At 36.7% G+C, this 21,655-nt stretch overlaps 2 protein-coding genes across 12 annotated transcripts in view; one reads left to right on the forward strand and one right to left on the reverse strand.

The window, feature by feature from the left end:
- The window catches only part of Tomosyn (syntaxin-binding protein tomosyn), a 158,667-nt gene that overhangs the window by 32,927 nt on the left and 104,085 nt on the right, over positions 1 to 21,655 (reverse strand). For 10 of the 11 annotated variants that reach the window (XM_085202251.1, XM_085202250.1, XM_085202249.1 and 7 more), the window contains exons 2-5: positions 13,163 to 13,260; positions 8,403 to 8,585; positions 5,963 to 6,004; positions 701 to 835 (exon numbers count right to left, since the gene is read on the reverse strand). In XM_085202251.1, coding sequence (XP_085058377.1) covers positions 701 to 835; positions 5,963 to 6,004; positions 8,403 to 8,585; positions 13,163 to 13,260 — 458 coding nt within the window. The remainder of the gene's footprint in view (positions 1 to 700; positions 836 to 5,962; positions 6,005 to 8,402; positions 8,586 to 13,162; positions 13,261 to 21,655) is intronic. The other variant, XM_085202242.1, reaches the window with a different exon arrangement.
- Positions 13,637 to 16,773, forward strand: LOC146529082 (basic juvenile hormone-suppressible protein 1-like). The gene is made up of 5 exons (XM_085202128.1): positions 13,637 to 13,753; positions 14,142 to 14,275; positions 14,425 to 15,258; positions 15,369 to 15,529; positions 15,683 to 16,773. The coding sequence occupies exons 1-5, from the start codon at positions 13,660 to 13,662 to the stop codon at positions 16,707 to 16,709; spliced, it is 2,250 nt and encodes a 749-aa protein (XP_085058254.1). The 5' UTR covers positions 13,637 to 13,659; the 3' UTR covers positions 16,710 to 16,773.

Genomic DNA, 21,655 nt, shown 5'->3' on the forward strand with positions numbered 1-21,655 from the left:
AATTGGAACTGGTAATCCTCGAGGCTCAGCTGCCGCACTGTGACCCTACTTGTACCTACCTGTTGTTATGTACATATATTACCGTTTTTACCGCAAACAAAACATACTCAAAGTGTTTAAACTCCCAAAAAAAGATAAAATTTTCAGTAAATCTTTTAAAACTCAGATTTAATTGGTATATAGAAGGCGACGTCGACCGGACCAGCCCACCGGCCTGGGAACCTGTAAAGATTCGCGATTGTCAACTTTTTCAACGCTTTACGAGTACGAGCACCCTCGCTATAAAATTCCTAACCAAAAACCTTTTCGGGGATTACTTCGACCGCATTAATTTAACCTATCTTTTGACGTGTGCTTGCTTTGTGTCTCATCTCATTTGAATGAGAAAATCTTATCTTTATTTTTATGGAAGTTGTATTTTAGGGTCGGAGGTATGAGTTGGTGTAAACATTGCAGGGAAGCTAGAGACCCCGCTCCCTACGCACGGAAAAATAAACGTCGCGCTTTGTCTTGGTACTTGGAAATCGAACCTACATTTGTCATATTTACTCCACTAGGTAACCGGGAAGCAGAAATCGACGCTGACGCCGCGCCGGTCCGCCATTGTGAGAGACTATACAAATCGCAATTAAAAGAGGCACGTTTGTTTTTAAATAAGTAATGTTCTATGCTTAGGGAATGCCAACAACGAGATACTTACACTTCGATAGCCTTGTTCCAGTTGACGACGTACCCGCTGAGCGCGAACGTCTCGATGTTGACGACGTGCACGTTCCCGCGCTCCGTGCCCACGTGGACCCACTTTGACTGCAGCGGCAGATGGAGGCAGGTTATTCTGTGGACAAATTACAGAAAAACCACACGTTAACCACAGGTAAGGTCAGTAACAGCAATCAATGTAATGATTAAAAATATGAAAAGGGGAGAACGGCAGGCCTTAACACCACCCCTCTGCCTGAATTTCTATTAGCAAAATATAGCGTGAAACCTTACAAATAATATATGATTGCACTGATGGTTGCTTAACAAGCCTGTGTTTACAGACTTCGCCGCTACTGAATGTAATTTAAATATTGCATTGAAACTATTATTAAGAGATGTTTATTGGACAACAAAGAGAAGGTCTCTACGCTGCTGTTACAACAATATTATTACACCTACCGCTAGCTGACAGCGATAGAGGTTTCTGTGCTAGTTTTTATATTCTTTACCTTATATTATTAAATAAGTCACAGACTATTATTATAGGCATCAATGGACTTAGACAAAAAATGAAGTGGGATTCTGTGCCAGCGATTCGCTACTCAGGAGTACCGACGCCCTTTCGTAGCGAAGTTAGTCTTGGGCACCACATATCAATGCAATCACCAAGCGCATGCACTTCTCCTTCCATTCCCGCTATTTGACAGACATCCACTTCCATTGGTCGGCTGGAAGAGACTTCTTTTAGAAATAAGTCCACCTTTGCTAACTAAACTTTTAATTTTGTGTTTCTTATATGTTTTTATGTGCAATAAAGAATTTATATATATTATTATTTATTATATATTATTATTACTTTCAGATTATGTAGACTTTAAAAACGCAAAATGGAAAACACCTCTTTTTTGGTTCCTCTAGGAATTTCGAGAAAGAAAAAAGTTTTGGCCACGGTCTTCGCAATGCAAAAGGAGAAAATATTCTAAGAACCTGTATTGCGTCTGATCTGGCCGTCGTGAATACGTTCTTCCAAAAGAATCCTCAGCACCTTATCACGTATAAGAGCGGGTCCCACTCAACTCAAATTGACTACTTATTGACCAGACGGTGCCTATATAGGCAGGGTAACTACTGTGCGTCGTATGTTTGGATTACTTTTTGTATGATATGTTTCCAATGAAAGTATGTAATATTGAAGAACCATCTAAAATAACAAGCAACATGCAAATTACAAATCAAAAATAGAAGAAAAATAGCGGAAATAAAAGTACATTTCAGAGTAATGTACCAGTTTATTCCCCAAGCATCGCCACATTTTCGAGTCAATGTGTGTTGAGTGGCGGAACCTAACGCCGCGCGTCATGTTCTTAGTTAAATTAAACGCTGCTCCGCTCTCTATACATAATATATCGGATATAGACGTCCTATAATCAACATTAAAAAATACTAATAATAATTTTTCAATGGTAAAAAATTATTATTAGTATTATTTAATGTTTCAAACTTTTCAAAGTGTTACTAACACTGTAAAGGTTAAAACCAACGTTTATAAGAGACAAAGGGCACAAAGCGCAAGCTCGATGGAGCCTATTCGAAGCTCGGACGAAAAGGCTATAAAAAACATCGTTCATGCAAAAAACAAGGGAAAAAAAGCATTTTTTACATACGCACCTATGCTTCAAGGATTGCATACAAATACGGCACCAGTCAATATAAACAAATTATTACACACAGACTTATAACAGTGCCTCAAGGCGTAGTTCCGTATAGCGCGTAATGGATATAAAACATTTTATTCCTAATCTATCTATCAAAATTTTCTTTCAAGTGTTTTTAACCCTCTGCCATTGACGTGGTTTTCCCAAATTTCGGTACCTTATCGTGATGGGCTTACGCGTCGAACAGTGTCTGACGAATACTGCCACGTCGGCGTTAACATACTCGTACGACGACTACCATCTCAGTAAAATGGTAATATTTTTTCTATTTCAGATAATGTGTGTTTTTGTATTATTTTTATGCTAATATTAAAAATAAAAATATAAAATTTTGCTTCTGAAGAATAGTCAAAACCTAACAAAGACTTTTACTTCTCATCATAATCGAAAAATGTAAAATGATGCCATATGATGTACAATTGTAAATACGAAGCCACATCAGTCGCAGAGAGTTAAATACAAGTCAAGGAGTCGCTTTAGGTCGTTTGAGCCCGACGCGAGGAGGTATCGTGCAACTGTAAATGGTTGTGGGTTCGTAGTTTAATATTTTTACTCCCTCGTTCTGGCAATATCTGTAACAACTAACGAGAAAAGGGCGGCTTTTTGTTCTGCCACTCAACACACAAAACCTCAATAATTTTTCGGAAAATAAGGGTAACGCAAATGTCTTGATCGGGAACGAACTGTCTTAATACAAATGTCCTGGGTTCCCTCTGCCACTGCTATAAACATACTTAGTCTTCTGAATAGTCATTTCTTGGGCGGCAATGGATATCCGTTGTGCATAGAAAAATACGTCTGTAGGAAACCTATAAGAAAAAAAAGATAAAAACAATTATCAAAATGAATACGTCCACTCCATGCGTGGTTTAGTCCAGAGCAACCAATATTCGTTGCAAACATTGTTTAATACTGATTTTGTAAAGCACACTGACGCATTTCGTCTCTGACTGTAATCCTTCATCTGGGCTCTAGGGTATAACAAGCATTGTACACAATAAAGTATTTGACACTCAATGAGGCAGAGAGAGAGAGGCAGGCAGTCTTGTTTATAGTCAGACGTTAAATATCTTATTGATACACAGCAGGGTAGGCAAAGGGAACCTAGTGTACACTCCGTTTCTTGTGCCGCTGCGCCACGACGACCTCACTTGTTTGTACTATTGTTTAAAATATTTTTGAAAATATCCTTTAATTATAGAGAGAGAAAATACAATTTTTCGTAATCTCTATCCAGTTCTCCTATTTTTTTCAACTTTTTGCCTTTTTCAATAAATGTGTTATCTAACAAAGAAAAATCTCAAATCGTACCAATACTTAGTGATATATGAACAGGGTCCTCTTTATAATATTAGTACTTATTGATTATCTACTTTTATACTTCAAACTGTAATAGATTCATGAAATTATGTATATTGAGGGTTTGTTGCTATTTGCCTACCAAGGAAACACGCGAAATTAGCATTTTACGTGCGTTAAAAAAGTTTCCATTTTTGTGACACTTTTTGGGGTTACAATTGATTTGTTGTAGCTTCACAAGCTGCCATGTACCAGAGTAGGCCTCTGCCTCTGGAAGACCTACTTCAGATACTCCGTTCTCCACATTCTGTCCTCACACACTGTGTGTTAAATACATGACAATATGATATAGATAGATGTCCCTCTAGAATTATTATTCAATGTATATAATTTAAAAACAAAAGTAAGTATAAATTATCAATCATTTTAACTGCAAAATTTCAAATCTACTTTTCAAAGTTAATCGAATTAAAAAATCGAATACAGCAATCATGAGATAGAAAGCGAAAACCGCCGCGCAGATTAAATCTTTTCAAAGTATAAACCATACTCGTATGAGTACAGAGGTGCAGTAGGTGCAATCAGTGCTCTTGTGTTTCAAATCAAGTATTGTATTTTATTATTAACATTTGTTAGACGCGACGTATGGTACATACTACTCTGCCTACTCTGCTATATGTATCCTTCATGTTGGTAGATAATACAAAGCGAGCCGCTCAGAATTCAACAGAGTGACTTGACACTAGATTTTTTGCCCCGCTACGGGCGAGACACAGAGGGAAGTTGAAAAAAGTATTTTTAGCATCTGGTTACATAATTGCAGTGATGAATTCCGTCAGAAAACACGCATAGTATTACATAGATGTAAAGTGAAGAACCGAGCCATTTAAGCATCACAAAATTTGACTACCTACTAGCTTCTATCGCCATACATGAGAGATGTATTCAAACAAAAATAAAACAAAACAATATATCTTCTTAAGATTAATTCTGATATCAAAAAGAAAGTACGGGTCTCTTTCTCGTTCAAAAGGGTCAACCAAGCCGAGCCAACCCGAGCGTCATGTTCTTTACTCGTGTATTTCACAGCTGAACAAAACCATTTGCAGTTATGAAAAGCTTACTATTATTGTTTATTTCAATAAATTTCCGTGATGAATTCCAAATTTAACGCTACATTTTGTTAATTCATATAAAACAAACGAAAAGTATGTTCTGAATGTTAAGTAAGCCTAGTATTTGTAAGCTTATCAAACATTCGTGTCGACCCTACAACCGCGCGTTGTAGGAGGAGTCAGGAGTTGCGCTGGCGCGCCACCATGCGCTCGAGAGGGAGTATAATGGTGGGTAAGCTGCTTGGTGAGGGATTTGCGAACTAATTCCGTGGAGAGAAGGTTAAATGAAATGAGCTTAAATAAGCTTCCCTCATGTACACCGGTAAAAGCTTTTCGTTGCATAAGGAAAATGTCTGAGTGTTCAAATGATAATAGTGAGTTCGATTTCTACTTTATATTCACGTAACACTAGTACTTCCGGCCCGGTCCGGCCCGCAACCAATTATAACAAAATAACGATTCTTTTGAAGTGTTACATTACACGCTATACTCCGCATCCAGCTGGCAGCAGGGTTACCTACCCGCACCCGCCGCTATATGTCCGCTTAAATTACGATTTATGTTTCGCGAGCGGTGCAGCACCAACTCTACTGGTGCTTATACATTAGTTTTGAGTTCAAATATGTTAAGTTGGACTTTATAATTAGGTATCTAATTGAAAGAAGAAAGTTTAGTGATATGGTACTCCGTTTTCTAATCGTCTTTTGTAAAGAATATAAGCGGGATAGCATGACTCATGGGAATTCGTTGTTGTCATTTCTTTACTCTGGCAACAAGAAATACGCCACTTAATACACAATGTTTTGTAAATGGCCGACTGGTGAGGAACCAACCCTGCTGTAGGCCACATACGGCGTGAAGCCTGTTAATCTGCTAGAACCCTAAATAGGTTTTGTATTTCACGCAGGGAAGATATTAATCTAATCCACATAAACATTTACTAACATAGGCAGGTTTCTCAAAATGGACAACAGTATCACATACGCTAGATACATAAATATTGAAATGATCTATACATACAGGGTGTTTCAACTAAGACAATCTACGTGTATGGGAGGTGGTAACGGTGTAACATGCTAGGAGGGGGCAAGGAGGGGGCAAGACAGACAGACACCAAACTAGCACACTCACCCCTTCAGTTCTTTGGTCTGTCGTGATAGTTTGATGGGATATCTGTAACAATGTGCAAACCACGCCTGGTAATGTGCAATGACAGTATTGAACATTCAAATGTGTTTAGTATGTTCGTACATTACTCAATTAGAGTGTTTCTAGTGAACTTGGCTGTGATAACTGCTTATGAGTAACGTGCGAACATTTACATGTAATACCTCGTAAATAAATGTAAGTTTGTGTTATTTGAAGGTAGACTTTTTGTATATAACCATCATTGACATATAAGCTTGTATATGATGGATGTGCACACAGAGGCTTCATGTAAGGGAGAAGTGGCATGAAGGAGCCAGGTTTTGAAAGAGCCACTTGCAATATTATAGTAGTTTAGGAACGGATTCGTTACAATATTTTATTTTTAAATGGCAATATTGATTTCCCGCCACCCACAAAAATTTTACAGTTCATCGGAACCAACGGACGCCGATACGTCGAGTTGAAGTATTTGGCATTCCAAAGTAAGTATTTTACCTCCTTTGAGTTGTTTTTTAGTATTTCATTGTAAACAAATACGTGTAATTGGAATATAGATTGAGTTTATGTATATATTTGGCCTTGTAACTGCATTAAAATTGAGTTTGAAAAGTTTTGATATCGTTGTCATTTTAGAGGTTACATTTTTTTATAGAATAAGTTATGAAAGAGCCGAGTGGACGGGCCTTGAAAGAGCCGAAAGAAAAAACTAAAAAGGCCCGAGAAATCAGTAATTGAAGAATTAAATTGGCCATGGCCAATGGTTTCTGCCTAGATAAGTGGAAAGAAATTGAAAATGCGAGTGATGATTGGCTCAAAGGATTTATATAATGTGATTGGTCTGAATAATGTAAGATTATAAAGTTTGTTAGAATTATCTACTTAAAATGACTGATAGAATTAAAAAAACCATTACTTTTTAATAAGAATTATTAAATCGTTTTTATTTAATATTGTACCATAATTTTCACTGTTATACCGCATAATATAGGACTGGCTCTTTCATAACTTTTAATGGCTCTTTCAATACCGAAATGTTATGAAAGAGCCAAATGACACATTTTTTTAAAATGAATATTTTATTGGTTAATTATTGTATTTAAGGGTTATTTTGTACGAAATTACCTAGTTTAATAAATAAATAATAATTTGAGGAAAAAAAATCTTAGTTTCTTTAATTAAAAGTATATTTTTTTGCTTCATTTAGTAAACTGGCTCTTTCATGACACTTCTCCCTTACAAGTTCTCGCCGTTATGCAGATACCATTGGTAATTAGTTGCACTGATAGGTTAGTAACCTGGCCTGGGAGAAAAGTGGAGAACGGAGTGATTTGACACTATGTTCCTTCTCCCTCCCTAGGATATGCAACAAAAACATATTTACTACATATATAATATTATGCACCTACAGTAGGTAGACGGCACAATAGAGCAGAGAAATTAAAATAATATGTATAAAGATATATTTTATTGAGTGTATATTAGTACGGTTCGTTGCACAAAGTACACCGCTACACATTGTCCCGACAATACTGCAACATGTCTAGGCTGAGGGTGGAGGATAATGGCCGAATGCGAGTCGGACTTTCATATCGAGGGTCCCCTGGCTTTTGCCAGGGTCTGCCGGGATTAATGCCAGGAGGAAGAAGAATTTTTAGTTTCAATTGTTTCAGTAGTCTTCCCGAACCTACGAACATGTCAAATTTCAACTTTCTCATTCCAGTAGTTTCAAAATCTACTTCTTCGCGATGAATGTATCCAAGTACTTCAGAAAGATAGTTTTGTTAAACAAATAAACATTAAGTCGAGAAAAAACTTCTAAAAACTCCGGTTCTAATACGAAGAAAACGTAGGATTCCATACAATTACGCGTTTGCAAAGCTTTACTGATGAAATAACTTTATTTGTCTATTGCAAATTGTTTTAAAACTGACATTTTAGATAAGTTGGATTTCTATATAAATAGTCGCAGTTCGGAACTTTGTTTGTGTCATTTTCGTACAAGTTTCAAGAAATCCTTGCATAGTGGTCCATTACGCTCCCTGCCCTACCAACGAGAGGTAGTCATTCAGTTTGTGCGGGTCACCTTGTTAGCTATGCAAATCGGTTCATATTTCCCTCATTTACATGCAAATGGTGAATTATTTAAATTAATTGTTTTATTTTGACTATTCCACCGACTAAGGATGTATTTAACTTTTACGATTATACAAAAAGGTTATTATTACTTTTTATAGAGCATCACAACAAGCGTGCTAATTACAACCTAACTTGAACTTACTCAGCAAACATAGGTAGGTAGTATGGTGTTCTTTCAAGTACTGTGACAGTGGACAATATTTTCATATTTCATGCTGGCGTATCAAAAAAAAGATTTAAGAAAAAAGAGAGTAAAATGAATTAAACACATTTTTCAAAAACATACCGTTCTCTTTGGAACTTCAGTGACTGGACCCGTTGGGCGGATTTCTGACGGAAGGTCCACAGATGGAGCTGGTCATCAGCTGTGGCTGTGACCAAGGCGCCTTCGTTGATGAGGAACTTAACGTGCAGGACAGCTTCCCCGGTCTCATGCCGCACGTGAGCATCTACTCCGGGACCACCTAATCTGGTGATTGGTTCAGGAAAATAATGCAACAATTGCTTGAATTTAGTTAAAAAACGAGTATAAATTCCAAATATAGAATGACTAACAAAACGTAATATCCCGTTTAATCCTATTCTCTTAGGAATTTCGGGAAATTTTCTCTTAGTACTCTCTCCTCCTCCTACACTTAAGAAAGAGGCGAAATAGGTAAGGTACCCCGCAAGACAAAACTTGGAGCTAATAAAATTTAACCCATTTTTTAAGAATTAAACTTTTTAGACGATATCTACATATATTTGTAAAACTGTAACTGAGTGACGACGACGCGCACAAACATAATGACTTGGCTTTCTTAATATATTCATATAAAACGACTTAACGAACTTAGGTATTTGATTATATACAAACATATACCCCATGGCTCACTCGCATGTGTTTATCAATCTGTCTCGCTTTTTCTTCTTATATTTTGTTCATTAATTACGCAATATGTTTGAATACCGAAGCGGCACAACTTCTCACTCGGCGGTTGTGGGTTCGATTCTCATTCAGTAATGAATTATTGTTAATTCCTCGCTTTGGTAATTAGACAAAGCGCAACGTTGAGTTACGCAACACAACACGCGAAGTGGGCGATGTGTCAGGTATTTCACTTAGAGACATTCTAATCGTTCGTTAAGTGAGAATTTTGTATAAATAAACTAGCCGAGAAGCTGAAGTTTTTGTTTTGTTGAACGTCATTAATAATTACTATATAAGAGTTAATTAGCGGCGATGTTTTCTTCTATTTTTAATTAATAGGTAATTAGGTTTCTTTCCCGCTGTGGAATAGATAAATAGCGAACTAGTGACAATTCGGACCGGAAGCAAAAACCGGAGTGTCTTCCTCTCAGACACGGAACGAAGAAAGGAAGACGCTATCGGCAAGTTTGGAGGATCTGTGAATGATATAGTGGAATACAACATTTAAATGGTTATTTATTTCAGAAAACAGCAACACTTTTTGTTGCTGAGCAGATATCTGTGGCGTATAACAACTCACTAAAAACATTAGAACATCTCTGCCTACCCAGCCATTTCCGATATAAAGCGTACAGCTTTAGTAGCGTAGGTTATCTGTATATGTATGTGTAGTTCGTCGCGAACAGAGATAAGCGCTGATAAGAAAAAATGTTTTAAAAAATGTAGAAATCATATGTTGACAGAAATCTTATATAACCCTTCCTTAGCAGTCTCTCGCCCATTTCAGAGACATCGCCGGTGAAGTACGGGAACACAGGTGTTCAACATCATAATGACTAGCCCGAGAAATCGGATCCACAACTATCGCCTGTAAAATTAACCACAAAGGTGAACATAAAAGTAACGTCAATGCAAAAAAATGTAATTCGCCCCGTCAGGGCTCAAACTGCGAGGGCGGCCTCGTAAAGCAAATATTGGGTTTGCCAAATTTGTTTTTTCTCATTTTTTCAACGATCGGGTAGCGTCGTTTAAAAATAAAAATTGACGCAGTGAATGTGCATAATGGATACTATATGGATATAGATAAAACATAAATTTCTTGACAACATTTGAGATATTTTTTGTATAGATTGGAATTTTTTATCAGCTGCACGCTGTATCCCGCACACAGCAGGGTAGGCGCCGTTAACCCACGACCGTCGCGCTACAGTCACACCCTTGGTCCGCTGCGCCAGGACGCGACGGCCTAGTAGTATTCATAGATTAGATTGATTTATAAAATTGGATGTTTTTATCATCACGCCGCAGCCTCGCATAAGAATAGTTCGGAGGGACTAGACACTAGACACCGCGCTTTGTCTACCTAAGCAGGGTTTAACAAAACAAACATCTCTACAGTAACAAGTGAAAGACAAACCGAGCTACCGAGCTACCGACCCACCGAGCGATATCCCGCACACAGCGGCGGAGGTGCTCCATCTATCCAGTGCTATCATTTTATTTTGGATGTAGACAGAATATACATTGGAAACTACAAGACCAAGCAAATTTATAGACGTCCCTATTCACGCCAAACAAATAACTACTATAGAATATACGGAACTACTCAAGTTGACTTTCACGAAAATGAAAATATTCCTATTGAAGTTAACAGTTTCAAGAAACTTAGTAATTGAGTTTTTAGGTGTTAATTTAAAATATGTTTTGTGAAGCCCAACATTTAGTCACTATTTTGTTTGGTTAATTAAGCTGTCACTTTTCAATTTCGAGATGAACAATTTAAAAGTTACTTCTATTTTATATTAATATATAAATGGCATAAATATAATAACTGTCGTGACCCTGTCGAGGCTTTGCCCGCTTGTAGTGGTGTGTTCAGTAGTGGAACAAACATCTATTCTCACTATTTTTTACATTTATAATATTAGTAGAATTATAGCCTTTGCCGTTATATTCTCTCTATATTTTTTCATTATATTGTCTTTATACTTTCTCTTAAATTTATTCAATCCGAGTTTTCCGCAAAGCTAAGTTCGTTAACTTTTACAACTCACAAGTTCTATTGACCTCTGTCTAGAGTAGAGTACTACTATACTAGTACTGCTATAAGCGGCTTACAGCGTGAAACTAAAAAAACTTAATAAACGAACAATAAATATTAAAATAAATCATTTTTTCCAAGAAACACATAAAATGTATCATCCCCTTCCACCCACCCTTCCATTCAAGCGTGATAATTAAGGAGGAATTCATTAAAATTTTGCAAACTCAAATTCATTTTTAGCCAATTTTCTTGAACAATTTTTCGAACGACAAAAGTTCTGATGTCATTAGACGGAGTCGACTTACGCGTAATTTACTCCGACTTTGACAGCAGCGATGTGTTTTGACATTACTTTTTCATTTACGCGTTCACAATGGTTGACGAACATTTAAAACAAGATATATTTAACCGACGAAAAAATCAAGGAATTATGTCGATTTTACAAGTATGTTTTATTATGTTAAACTACTTTTCTTCTGAGTAGTTTTTAATAATTCTTGTTTCATTGGATAAAGTAAGCCCCAGAAGTGATCTCTTACAGAGCTCGATCTTCAGCTCTTCGCATCCAGTCGCTGCCAGCCACTTTGCGAATATCTTTACCCCATCTAGCTGGAGGACGTCCTACATTACGCTTGCCGAGGCGTGGTCTCCACTCTATAACACACATACACTCTTACCCCGACGGTCATCGGTTCTGCGGCAAATGTGACCAGCCCATTGCCACTTCAGCCTGCTAATACTTTAGGAATGACGTTATATCCCATATATTTTCAGACCGGAAGTAGATATGGTAATTCAAGTTTGACTACTAGTATATTAGCATTACAAAGTCGGGTTGGCGGGGCGCCAGACGCGCTGGTAACTCGGTCGTATCCCGATAAGGTCGTATTTTACGACTATTTTAGGATTTACTATTTCTAAGGTCATAATAAGTTCAATTTTGTCTTCGTGACACTGTTCGGACGGCACCTTGTAGCAATGTGTATTTCAGGCGAAGATAACTAATCTTAGACCAATATTAGGTATATAGAGGTAGGTCAAACTTTATGCTACATAAATTTCTTTAAATTAAATAAAACTTACAAAACACAGCTACAACAAAGAAACGAGTACAAACCATTCAGTCGCTTTCAATCTCTCGGAATTAACGAAGGCAATATTAATTTTGAAGCGTTTTCTCCGTTTGACAAGTTTTAATTAGTTAATTAATTGTTCAAATTTGGCGAATCCTGTCGTTTCCAACTAAATTGTAGGCTCAAAGGGTTCGCGAGGAAATTGAACACTTCGTAATGGCCTTTAACTGTGACTATATACTCGTACATTGACGCTTTGATTAGGATAGGATTAGGAGCTTTGTACACTCGCATGAGCTCGTTAATTGGATACATTCTATATCACGAATCAAATATGTCAATATATCAGTATATCAAATAATCAATATATCATATACTGATGAAGAAACAGACCATTTAATAAGATAAAGCTCGGCGTTAAGAGACGGAAGACTCACCGTTCAGATTTCAAAATATTGCGTATATTTTGAAAATTGTGGGGACGGACGGAGTGCCTTAATATTAGGTTTCCTATTTGCTATATACAGGATACAGAGTGAAGGTGAACAAAAATAAAGAAAGTTTTATTTCCGTGGACTGCAGACAAAGTCGGTATTTCCGTTAAGTTTAAAGAGTAAAATTACAATAAAAAATCATTAACGTTTATTATTTAACGGAATGTTATTGTTTACAAATAAGATAAGAAGCATATGCTGACCGACGATAGCGCTACTTTGTCGCTTTCTTATGTGCTTATCTAAGCTCATAGCAACAAAAACATAGTAATTGAATTCTTAAACCGGATGTACCGCGTGTCTCCCAACAGTTCAGCTCTACAATGTTACTATAGAAATAAAGATAATTTTATACAAATAATGGCATTATAGTATTCACTAGAAAATGTTAAGATATGCACAAAACATACAAATCTTAGTGTGACAACTTATCAAACTCAAAAACTGCCGTTTGCGCCCCGGCGCGACGCCACAACTGGCTTCACTTACATACTTCATTTCATTTAATACAATGTAAAAGGATACATTCTGAGGTTCCCGCCTTTGTCGCCGATGGCCAGTAACTTCTGTATGGGGTCCCATGCCAACGCTGTCGGCGAGAACGGAAACCCGTGTCGAAATGTCTGCAACAAGGAAAAATGTACCTGAGTATATATATTACGTATTTTTTATTCTAATGTTGTTTAATGTAAATGACATTCTGCTGCAACTTTGTTCTTTTTTGTATGTAATACACATTGTTTATAATCATTTCTTGTAGGTATAATCTTTTAATTTCTTTATAAAACGACTTTGTTACAATAAGTTACTAATCTATTTCACTTTGTCGAAAGTCGATTACGAACCTTAATACCATATTAAAATTATCACCAAGTTCACCTGTGAAAAGGTTATCTCAGAGAGAGCGAATAACAAATAACAAGAGTTTATTGGCAACCGGTGATAAAAAATATGGAATAAGTATAAAAGTCCATGTACATCTAGCATCGGCACATTCGACCACCACCAGGAAGAAAGTCGCAATGAAGCTGCTTCTGTTAGCGGTCACCCTCGCCGTGGCCTCGGCCTCTATTCTCAAAGACGACCATCTTGTAATGATTGGCAAGGAGCGCTTGGGTATGTTTAAATATTTACTGTCTCTAGACCGAGGAATATATGTATATTAATTAATATAAAAGTAAATCAGTCAAATCTGTTGATTGTCATTGTCTCTACAATGGAGTACGGAGTGACTGACCACTAGATTTTATATGTTTAAATCCCTGCAAATATATAATTACAAAAAATGTAATCTTAAGTTAGTAAAATGTAAATATATAATATATATAATAGCTTAAGTAGTGGTAGGAATCGTTGTCTGCTTATATTTTAGCCTGTGTTATAATTACTAACACAAATGCTTGATGTACACCGTAACGGTATATTATTACAAATTTAGTTATGAAGAAAATATTTTACTATGATCCTGTTCCATATTATATATATTTTCCATATTTTTTTTCAGTAAACATAGATATCAAGAGCAAGGAGGTCCTTTGCATGAAATTGTTGAACTACATCTTGCAACCTACCGTTTACGATGATATCAGAGAAGTCGCCAGGGATTGGATCATTGAAGAGAACATGGATAAATACCTGGTAAGGATTAACATTATAGTTTTAATTTATAAAAATCGTTATTTAAAAAACACAACAAGATTCCTTGTAACCATTTAAGATTGGCTTTAAATCTGTTTTGTCAATTTTTTTCTTATTTTTTTTTCTAATTATTAAAAAATAAATTACAGAAGGTTGATGTAGTGAAGCGCTTCATTGAAGTCTGGAAGATGGGCTTCTTACCTCGCGGCGAGATCTTCGTACACAGCAATGACAAGCATATGGATCAAGCTATCTTAGTTTTCCGCATGTTATACTTCGCCAAAGACTTCGACACTTTCATGAGAACAGCTTGCTTCTTCCGCGAACGTATCAACGGTGGTATGTTTGTCTATGCCTTGACTGTCGCCGTATTCCACAGGGAAGATTGCCGTGGAGTAGTTTTACCAGCTCCATATGAAATCTATCCATACTTCTTCGTCGACAGTCACGTCATTAACAAAGCTTTCATGCTTAAGACGAGCAAGGCTGCTAGTGACCCCGTCTTATACGACTATTACGGTATCAAGGTGACTGACAAGAACCTCGTCTTCATTGACTGGCGTAAGGGAGTCCGTCATTTAATGAGCGAAGATGATCGCCTTAACTATTTCACTGAGGATATTGACATCAACACCTTCTATTACAACTTACACATGAACTACCCATACTGGATGGTTGATGATGAATTCACCGTCAACAAAGAACGCCGTGGTGAAGTCACAATGTACGGATACTTGCAACTGCTCGCCAGATATAGATTAGAGCGCTTGAGCCACAAGATGTGCGATGTGCCAATGATGAACTTCCATGAACCTTTGAAGAACGGCTACTGGCCAAAGATCCGCTTGCACACGGGAGACGAGATGCCCGTTAGACGCAACAACGTCATCCTTCTTAACAAGTACAACACTTACGAAATGCAGTACATCGATGATATTGAGAGGATTATTCGTGAGAGCATCGTTAAGGGCCGTTTCGAAAGAGTGAGTACAATAAAAGTACATCATGTTATAATTCAGAATATTAATAATATATTAAACTTTACAATAAAATTCAAGAATAATATAAAAACATTATTAATTATGTTAAATAGCGCGACGGCACCGTGGTTAACCTAAGAAAAGTGGAGGACTTTGAAGAACTCGCCAGGATTATTCTCGGAGGAATGGGCTTCAGAAACGATGACGCTAAAGTAATCCATATGATGCACTTGTTCAGAAAGCTTTTGTCTTATGGCGTTTACAACCTCGACAAGTAAGTTATTCAAAGATTTTTAAAACAAATTAACCTGGCCAGATAAATAATATCATAATAATTTAAACAAACTTAACTAGTCATTGATGAAAATATATATTTCAAAGAACATTTATTGTGATATAATTAATCTAAAAATGTCTTAAATCGTAGGTACACTTACATCCCAACTGCTTTGGATATGTACACCACCTGCCTGCGTGACCCTGTTTTCTGGAGAGTAATGAAACGTGTCACTGAACACGCTGTGCTTTTCAAGAAATTCTTGCCTAAATACACAATAGATGAGCTAGACTTCCCTGGAGTTAAAATTGAACGCATTACCTCTGACAAGCTGGTCACTTTCATCGATGACTTCGACATGGACATTACAAATGCTCTGTACTTAGATGAAACTGAAATCCACAAAAAGAAATCTGACATGACATTCGTTGCTCGCACACGTCGCCTCAATAACCAACCTTTCAAGGTTACTATCGACGTAATATCTGAAAAGGCTGTTGACGCAGTTGTACGGATTTTCATTGGACCTAAATACGACTGCATGGGTCGTTTGCTCAACGTTAACGACAAACGTCTTGATATGTTGGAAATCGACAGCTTCATTTACAAGCTCGACACTGGAAAGAACACTATTATTCGTAACTCCCACGAAATGCACGACGTCATTGGTGATAGGCCGTGGACTCGTCGCTTCATGGACTACACTGCTGATGTCAACGGAGGAGTCGACAAGGTCGTGGACAGTTACTGGTACAAACAACGTCTTGGCATTCCTCGCAGACTGTTGCTTCCTCTTGGCCTCCGTGGAGGACTTCCACTTCAAATGTTTGTCATCGTTACACCTGTACGTACCGGTCTGATTCTGCCAACCATTGACATGAAGATCATGAAGGAACGTCACACTTGTCACTTCTCCGCCTGTTTCGATACCATGCCTCTTGGTTTCCCCTTCGACAGAGAAATCGACGTAACTCGTTTCTACACCAATAACATGAAGTTCCTTGACGTGCTTGTGTACAGGAAAGACCTCGGTTTATCCAACAACGTAAAAGAGATCGACATGTCCGATATGGTCATGAAATACGACGACCTCACTTACCTTGACTCCGACATGTTGGTCAGGTGGTCCTACAAAGACGTTATGATGATGAGCGTCGACAAAATGATGAGATTGTAAATTGTATTTCAATGTAAAATATTTATTTTTAAATTAAATAATAAATAGCATTCACATAAATTAATATATTTTGTCTTGCTATATATTACACACGAACTCTAAAGGCTCAAAATAACAATATTTTAATTTAAGTAATCATTTGCCACAGCGGCCTCCTTGGATCCTAGGATCATCTCTTCAACAGTGCTTATTTTCTTCGATACTTTCTTAAAGAGACTAAAAAAACTAAATTGAAAATCAAATTAAATAAATATTTAAATTATAGCTCCATTTTCATAAATCTGAGCATGTCATTGATTGCAATAAATTATAAGCAAAAATCTCCTTTTTAGAGCCTTCCTAAAAAAGATTTTTTGCGTTTAATTTATTTTTTACTTTTTAGTTAGAGCTGTCTAAGTTTCTCAGTCCTGTCATCTTATTCAACGCATCAATGTTGGAAGGTGGTTTGCCGGTTAACTTCGAATAGTCCATCTCTTCCATAACCTTCTAATAACACTACTTAAGGCCACGTAGATAGTGGCATAGACGACAGTACTACCTTGCATATTGCGTACTGTACAAAAAGCACAAAAAACTTAAATAGTGCTATAATATATTAGATTTAGAGTGATGTCACATTATTTATATAATTATTCTCGGCAAGCCCTTTCATTTGATACCAATATTGCAGAAGTGCATAAACAATAACTATTCCGTAATCTTAGATGTTCCGCCATATTGACTTTACATTAAGGTCACATTATTTTTCGAGTTACTCTCATCTTGCATGGTCCGCCACATTAGATTAAGAATGACGTCACACATTTTATCGTGCATTGTCAACCAAATTAAATGTGTATACAAAATTTCATCCCAATCAGTTGAAGATATCTGCTTCAAAATTGAGCTCAAAGACCCGAACTAACATTCTTACATTGCAAGTTAAATAAAAGCTTTTATTAACAGGTACAAATATTAAAATAAAAATGTTTAAAGAATTGAAATCAATAGCCAAACAACAATTGTCTGAAGTTTTATTATAAATGTGACGGATTTGTAACAAAAAACAATACGCTATGAAACTTGAGTGTAAGGTACAACTTGGAACTTGAGTGCAAAGCGACATAGTAGTGGTAACATCGATGCGCTGAAATGTTTCAACTGCCGATATACTGTCGATGAAGCGAAGCGCAGAGCGTCACCAGTTCGTCCAGATAGTTTTGTCACGACATCATGTTCCATGCGAAGTAGCGGCATGCGGAAAACAATAGGTAGATGATAGGGGACCCTCGCCATCATGTGTACAGGGTCCGTTCGAACACATCTTTGATAACATCTTTGATGACTATTGCTAGAGAGCAAACATTGCATTTAAAAAATATATTATCCTTTCATCAATTTCCAAGCTCACCACTTTATTACGTTTTACTTGCGATCTCTGACTAATGAGCGGTGCGTTATTAAATAAGCACTTTTATGTAACTACTTTTTGTAGCAACATTTGTATAGAGCATCTAATAGAATTGTAAAAATTGAGGAAAGGTGAAGTAGGTTATGAACACCTATTAAGAATAATAGGTTTTATATTAAAAATATATTATTTTATAGCGAAGTTAGTACCTTATGCGACCACGAAGAACATTGTTTTTATAGATAACTAGGTCGTCCCTCGACTTCGCCCCCATGTATAGCATACCTACGTTACGTTCACCCACATGAACGTTTCTACTTCTTAATATTAGTATAGAAGTAATTGCTGTTACAGTACGTTACTCAATGTTGGAATACTGGGCGGCGGTGGCATGTCATGTGGCATGTATTATAATAAAACAGTAAAAATATTTTGTCTGTACATTTAGTATTTTTGACTGAAATGGATAGAGGGACACTTAAAAACAATAATAGAAAGCAAAATTATACTTTTTTAATTTCTTGTCTGTCTGTCTGTATGTATGATCACGCTAATTTTCGAAAGTACAGAACCGATTTACTTCAAACTCTCATCAATTCCTTTGTTTTAACTCAATTTAACATCTAAAGTTTGTTTCATCAAAATCGGTTCATTAAAAAAAAAATCGGCATTTGAATGAACTCAAGGCATGAGTTTGCCTGCAAATATTTGATAGCAATCCGTATCTATACTTATACTTATAATAAATCTGTATTTGTTTGTGATGTTTAATAAGAAATGGCTCGCGAGCTAATCGACTTAGAAATATTATTAATAGTGCTAACCTCAATCTTCTATCCACTAACGCTACACACTTTTTTCCTAACACCACTCCATCCCAATTAGATTTAATGATCGTTTCTTCGCGTGAACGAGTTGCTGCTTATGGCCAGCTATGCGCTGAAGCGTTCTCCTATCATGATCTTGTATACATGACATATAAAATTCGTACACCAAAAATTAAACCGACTATTATCATGCGCAGGACCTTTAAAAACTTTAATAACGCAGCCTTCTTGCAAGATCTAAATCATATAGATGGGATAGTGTATTAAGTGCTCCGACCATTAACGAAAAAAATAACGTATTTAACTCCCTCTTAATTGAGCTCTTCGACGTGTATGCTCCACTTCGACCCATAAAACTTAAGCACCTTCCTGCTCCGTGGTTAACGGATGATATTAAGAAACTTATGGCAAAGCGCAACTCTGCTAAGTCAAAGTACAAAAGAAATCCTACCGAAGATAACTTTAATAGGTTCAAAAAACTACGGAACAGATGTAGTAAAATTTGTAGGGATGCACAACGCACTTTTATTCATAATTCCATCGAAAATAGCAATTCAGCTAGAGTTTGGAAATTTCTGGACTCGATGGGCATTGGAGGCCTTCGAAAAACTACTACGTTAAGCGACAGAACGGATCTGGATGAAATTAATAAACACTTTACACATGTCAGACTATTAAATCACAATACTAAAATAAAAACCATTAAATCTATTCCTCTTACTTCCTGTACATCTCCTTTCTATTTCACTTCTGTTTCTCCTGACGATGTGAAGAAACATATACTCGCCATTAAATCTGAGCTACTGGTAGCGATCAAGTCAGCCGAAGGATGATTACTTTAAGTATTAATTTTGTACTTCCTGTCCTCTGTCACATTTTCAACCATTCCCTTTCCTCAAATACTTTCCCTGATTCCTGGTGTCAGGCGATAGTTATTCCTATACCTAAAGTATCTAATCCTTCCTCATTTACAGACTATCGTCCGATCTCTATCCTCCCGTTCCTTTCCAAAGTACTAGAACGTATAGTCCACCAACAGCTCTTGTCCTTCCTGATCAAAAATCACATCCTATCTCCCTTCCAGTCTGGATTCCGCCCTGGACACAGCACTGTCACGGCATTAAATAAGGTCAACGACGATATTAGATACGGAATTGATAATCAACAAATCATTATTCTTACCCTTCTGGACTTTTCAAACGCTTTTAATACTGTCGATTTTGAGATTCTCTTAGCTATCCTAAAATCTATTAATATTTCCTCAGAAGCTATTGAATGGTTTCACGCCTATCTACATGGACGGGAGCAATACATTAGGCTAAATGATAAGCAGTCGTCTGTGTGCAGTATTTACGCTGGTGTTCCTCAGGGTGGAGTACTTTCTCCTCTACTATTTTCCATCTTCATCAATTCCATTACTAAGCTTTTATCCTTACCGTTTCACCTATACGCTGATGACTTGCAGATTTACACGACCACCAAGGTAGATGACATTGCTAAGGCTATTAGTCAAGTTAATTCCAACCTGCAAACCATTAATACCTGGAGCAAATCATTTGGTTTGTCTGTAAATCCTAAAAAGTCTCAAGTGTGTATTCTTGGCAGTTCTAAGCAACTTACCAAAATCGATCTCCCTTCCCTTCCACCTATAATCTTCGACACCTGTAAATTGGAGTATTGCAACACCGTAAAAAATCTAGGTATCAAGGTGGACAGCACTCTTTCGTGGACACCTCAAGTATCTGAGCTAAGCCGCAAGCTGTACTGTGCTATGGGTAGGCTGAAAAGATGGAAACATCTATTACCGATAAAAACTAAAATAACCCTAGCACACTCACTCTTACTACCCATCCTAGACTATGCAGACACTTGCTACCTGGATTTATCGCAGCAATTACTCAATAAATTAGAGCGCCTACAAAATCTTGTCATAAGATTTATCTTTGAACTAAGGAAATTTGATCATATCAGTGAGCATCGATCGAGGCTCGGATGGCTTCCTATCAAAGAACGTCGGAATGTTCATACTCTAACTCTTCTCTACTCTATCCTCTTCCATCCTGAAACTCCAACTTACCTTAAAGAACGCTTGACCTTTCTCGGCTCTGAATCCCGTCTTGCCCCAACTCTCCGATCCCAAAGTGATAATGCCCTGGAAATACCTTTGTGTCGTACCCGTTGCTACAGTGAGTCGTTCACTGTCCAAGCTGCGAAGCTATGGAATACCTTACCGCGAGCTATAAGGCAGTCTAAATCTTTAAATATATTTAAATATAAAGTTAAAAATTACTATCTTAGTATGTAGTATTTTTATATATTTCGACGTAATTGTCATGTATCTATGCACTTATCTATTTATTTATTTATTTACTTATTTATTTATTTATTTTTATTATGTATATGTATTCTATGTTGTTTATGAGATAGTATTTATGCAGGTGTATAAATATATATATGATTGATCGCGCCATGCCCTGTCTTTTAAATTGATTCTTCTAAGATTAGGTTGCCTGGAAGAGATCACTTTTAGTGATAAGGCCGCCCTTTCACATTTATTTTTTGTACGTTTTTTTTTTTTTTTTGTTTTTGTTAAATGTTTAATATGGTGTGAAATTAAGAGTTTTTATGTTATGTTATGTTAAATCTATAATTTTATCCGGCTTTCAAAACAAGAAAAAGGTTCTCAAATCTCAATTAAATTAATATTTTCGATTCAATATTCGATTTAT

The sequence above is a fragment of the Heliconius melpomene genome, chromosome 18 (assembly GCF_056956725.1).
Source record: "Heliconius melpomene rosina isolate 202511_hmr_F chromosome 18, ASM5695672v1, whole genome shotgun sequence".
Lineage (NCBI taxonomy): Eukaryota > Metazoa > Arthropoda > Insecta > Lepidoptera > Nymphalidae > Heliconius > Heliconius melpomene.

What these genes read in the sequence shown, in the direction of transcription:
- LOC146529082 (XM_085202128.1), top strand. Translation starts at nt 13,660, where the DNA reads ATGAAGCTGCTTCTGTTAGCGGTCACCCTCGCCGTGGCCTCGGCCTCT. An exon ending in GATTGGCAAGGAGCGCTTGG is followed by an intron (nt 13,754 to 14,141) that starts GTATGTTTAAAT and finishes ATTTTTTTTCAG; the next exon opens with TAAACATAGATATCAAGAGC. An exon ending in GGCGTTTACAACCTCGACAA is followed by an intron (nt 15,530 to 15,682) that starts GTAAGTTATTCA and finishes CTTAAATCGTAG; the next exon opens with GTACACTTACATCCCAACTG.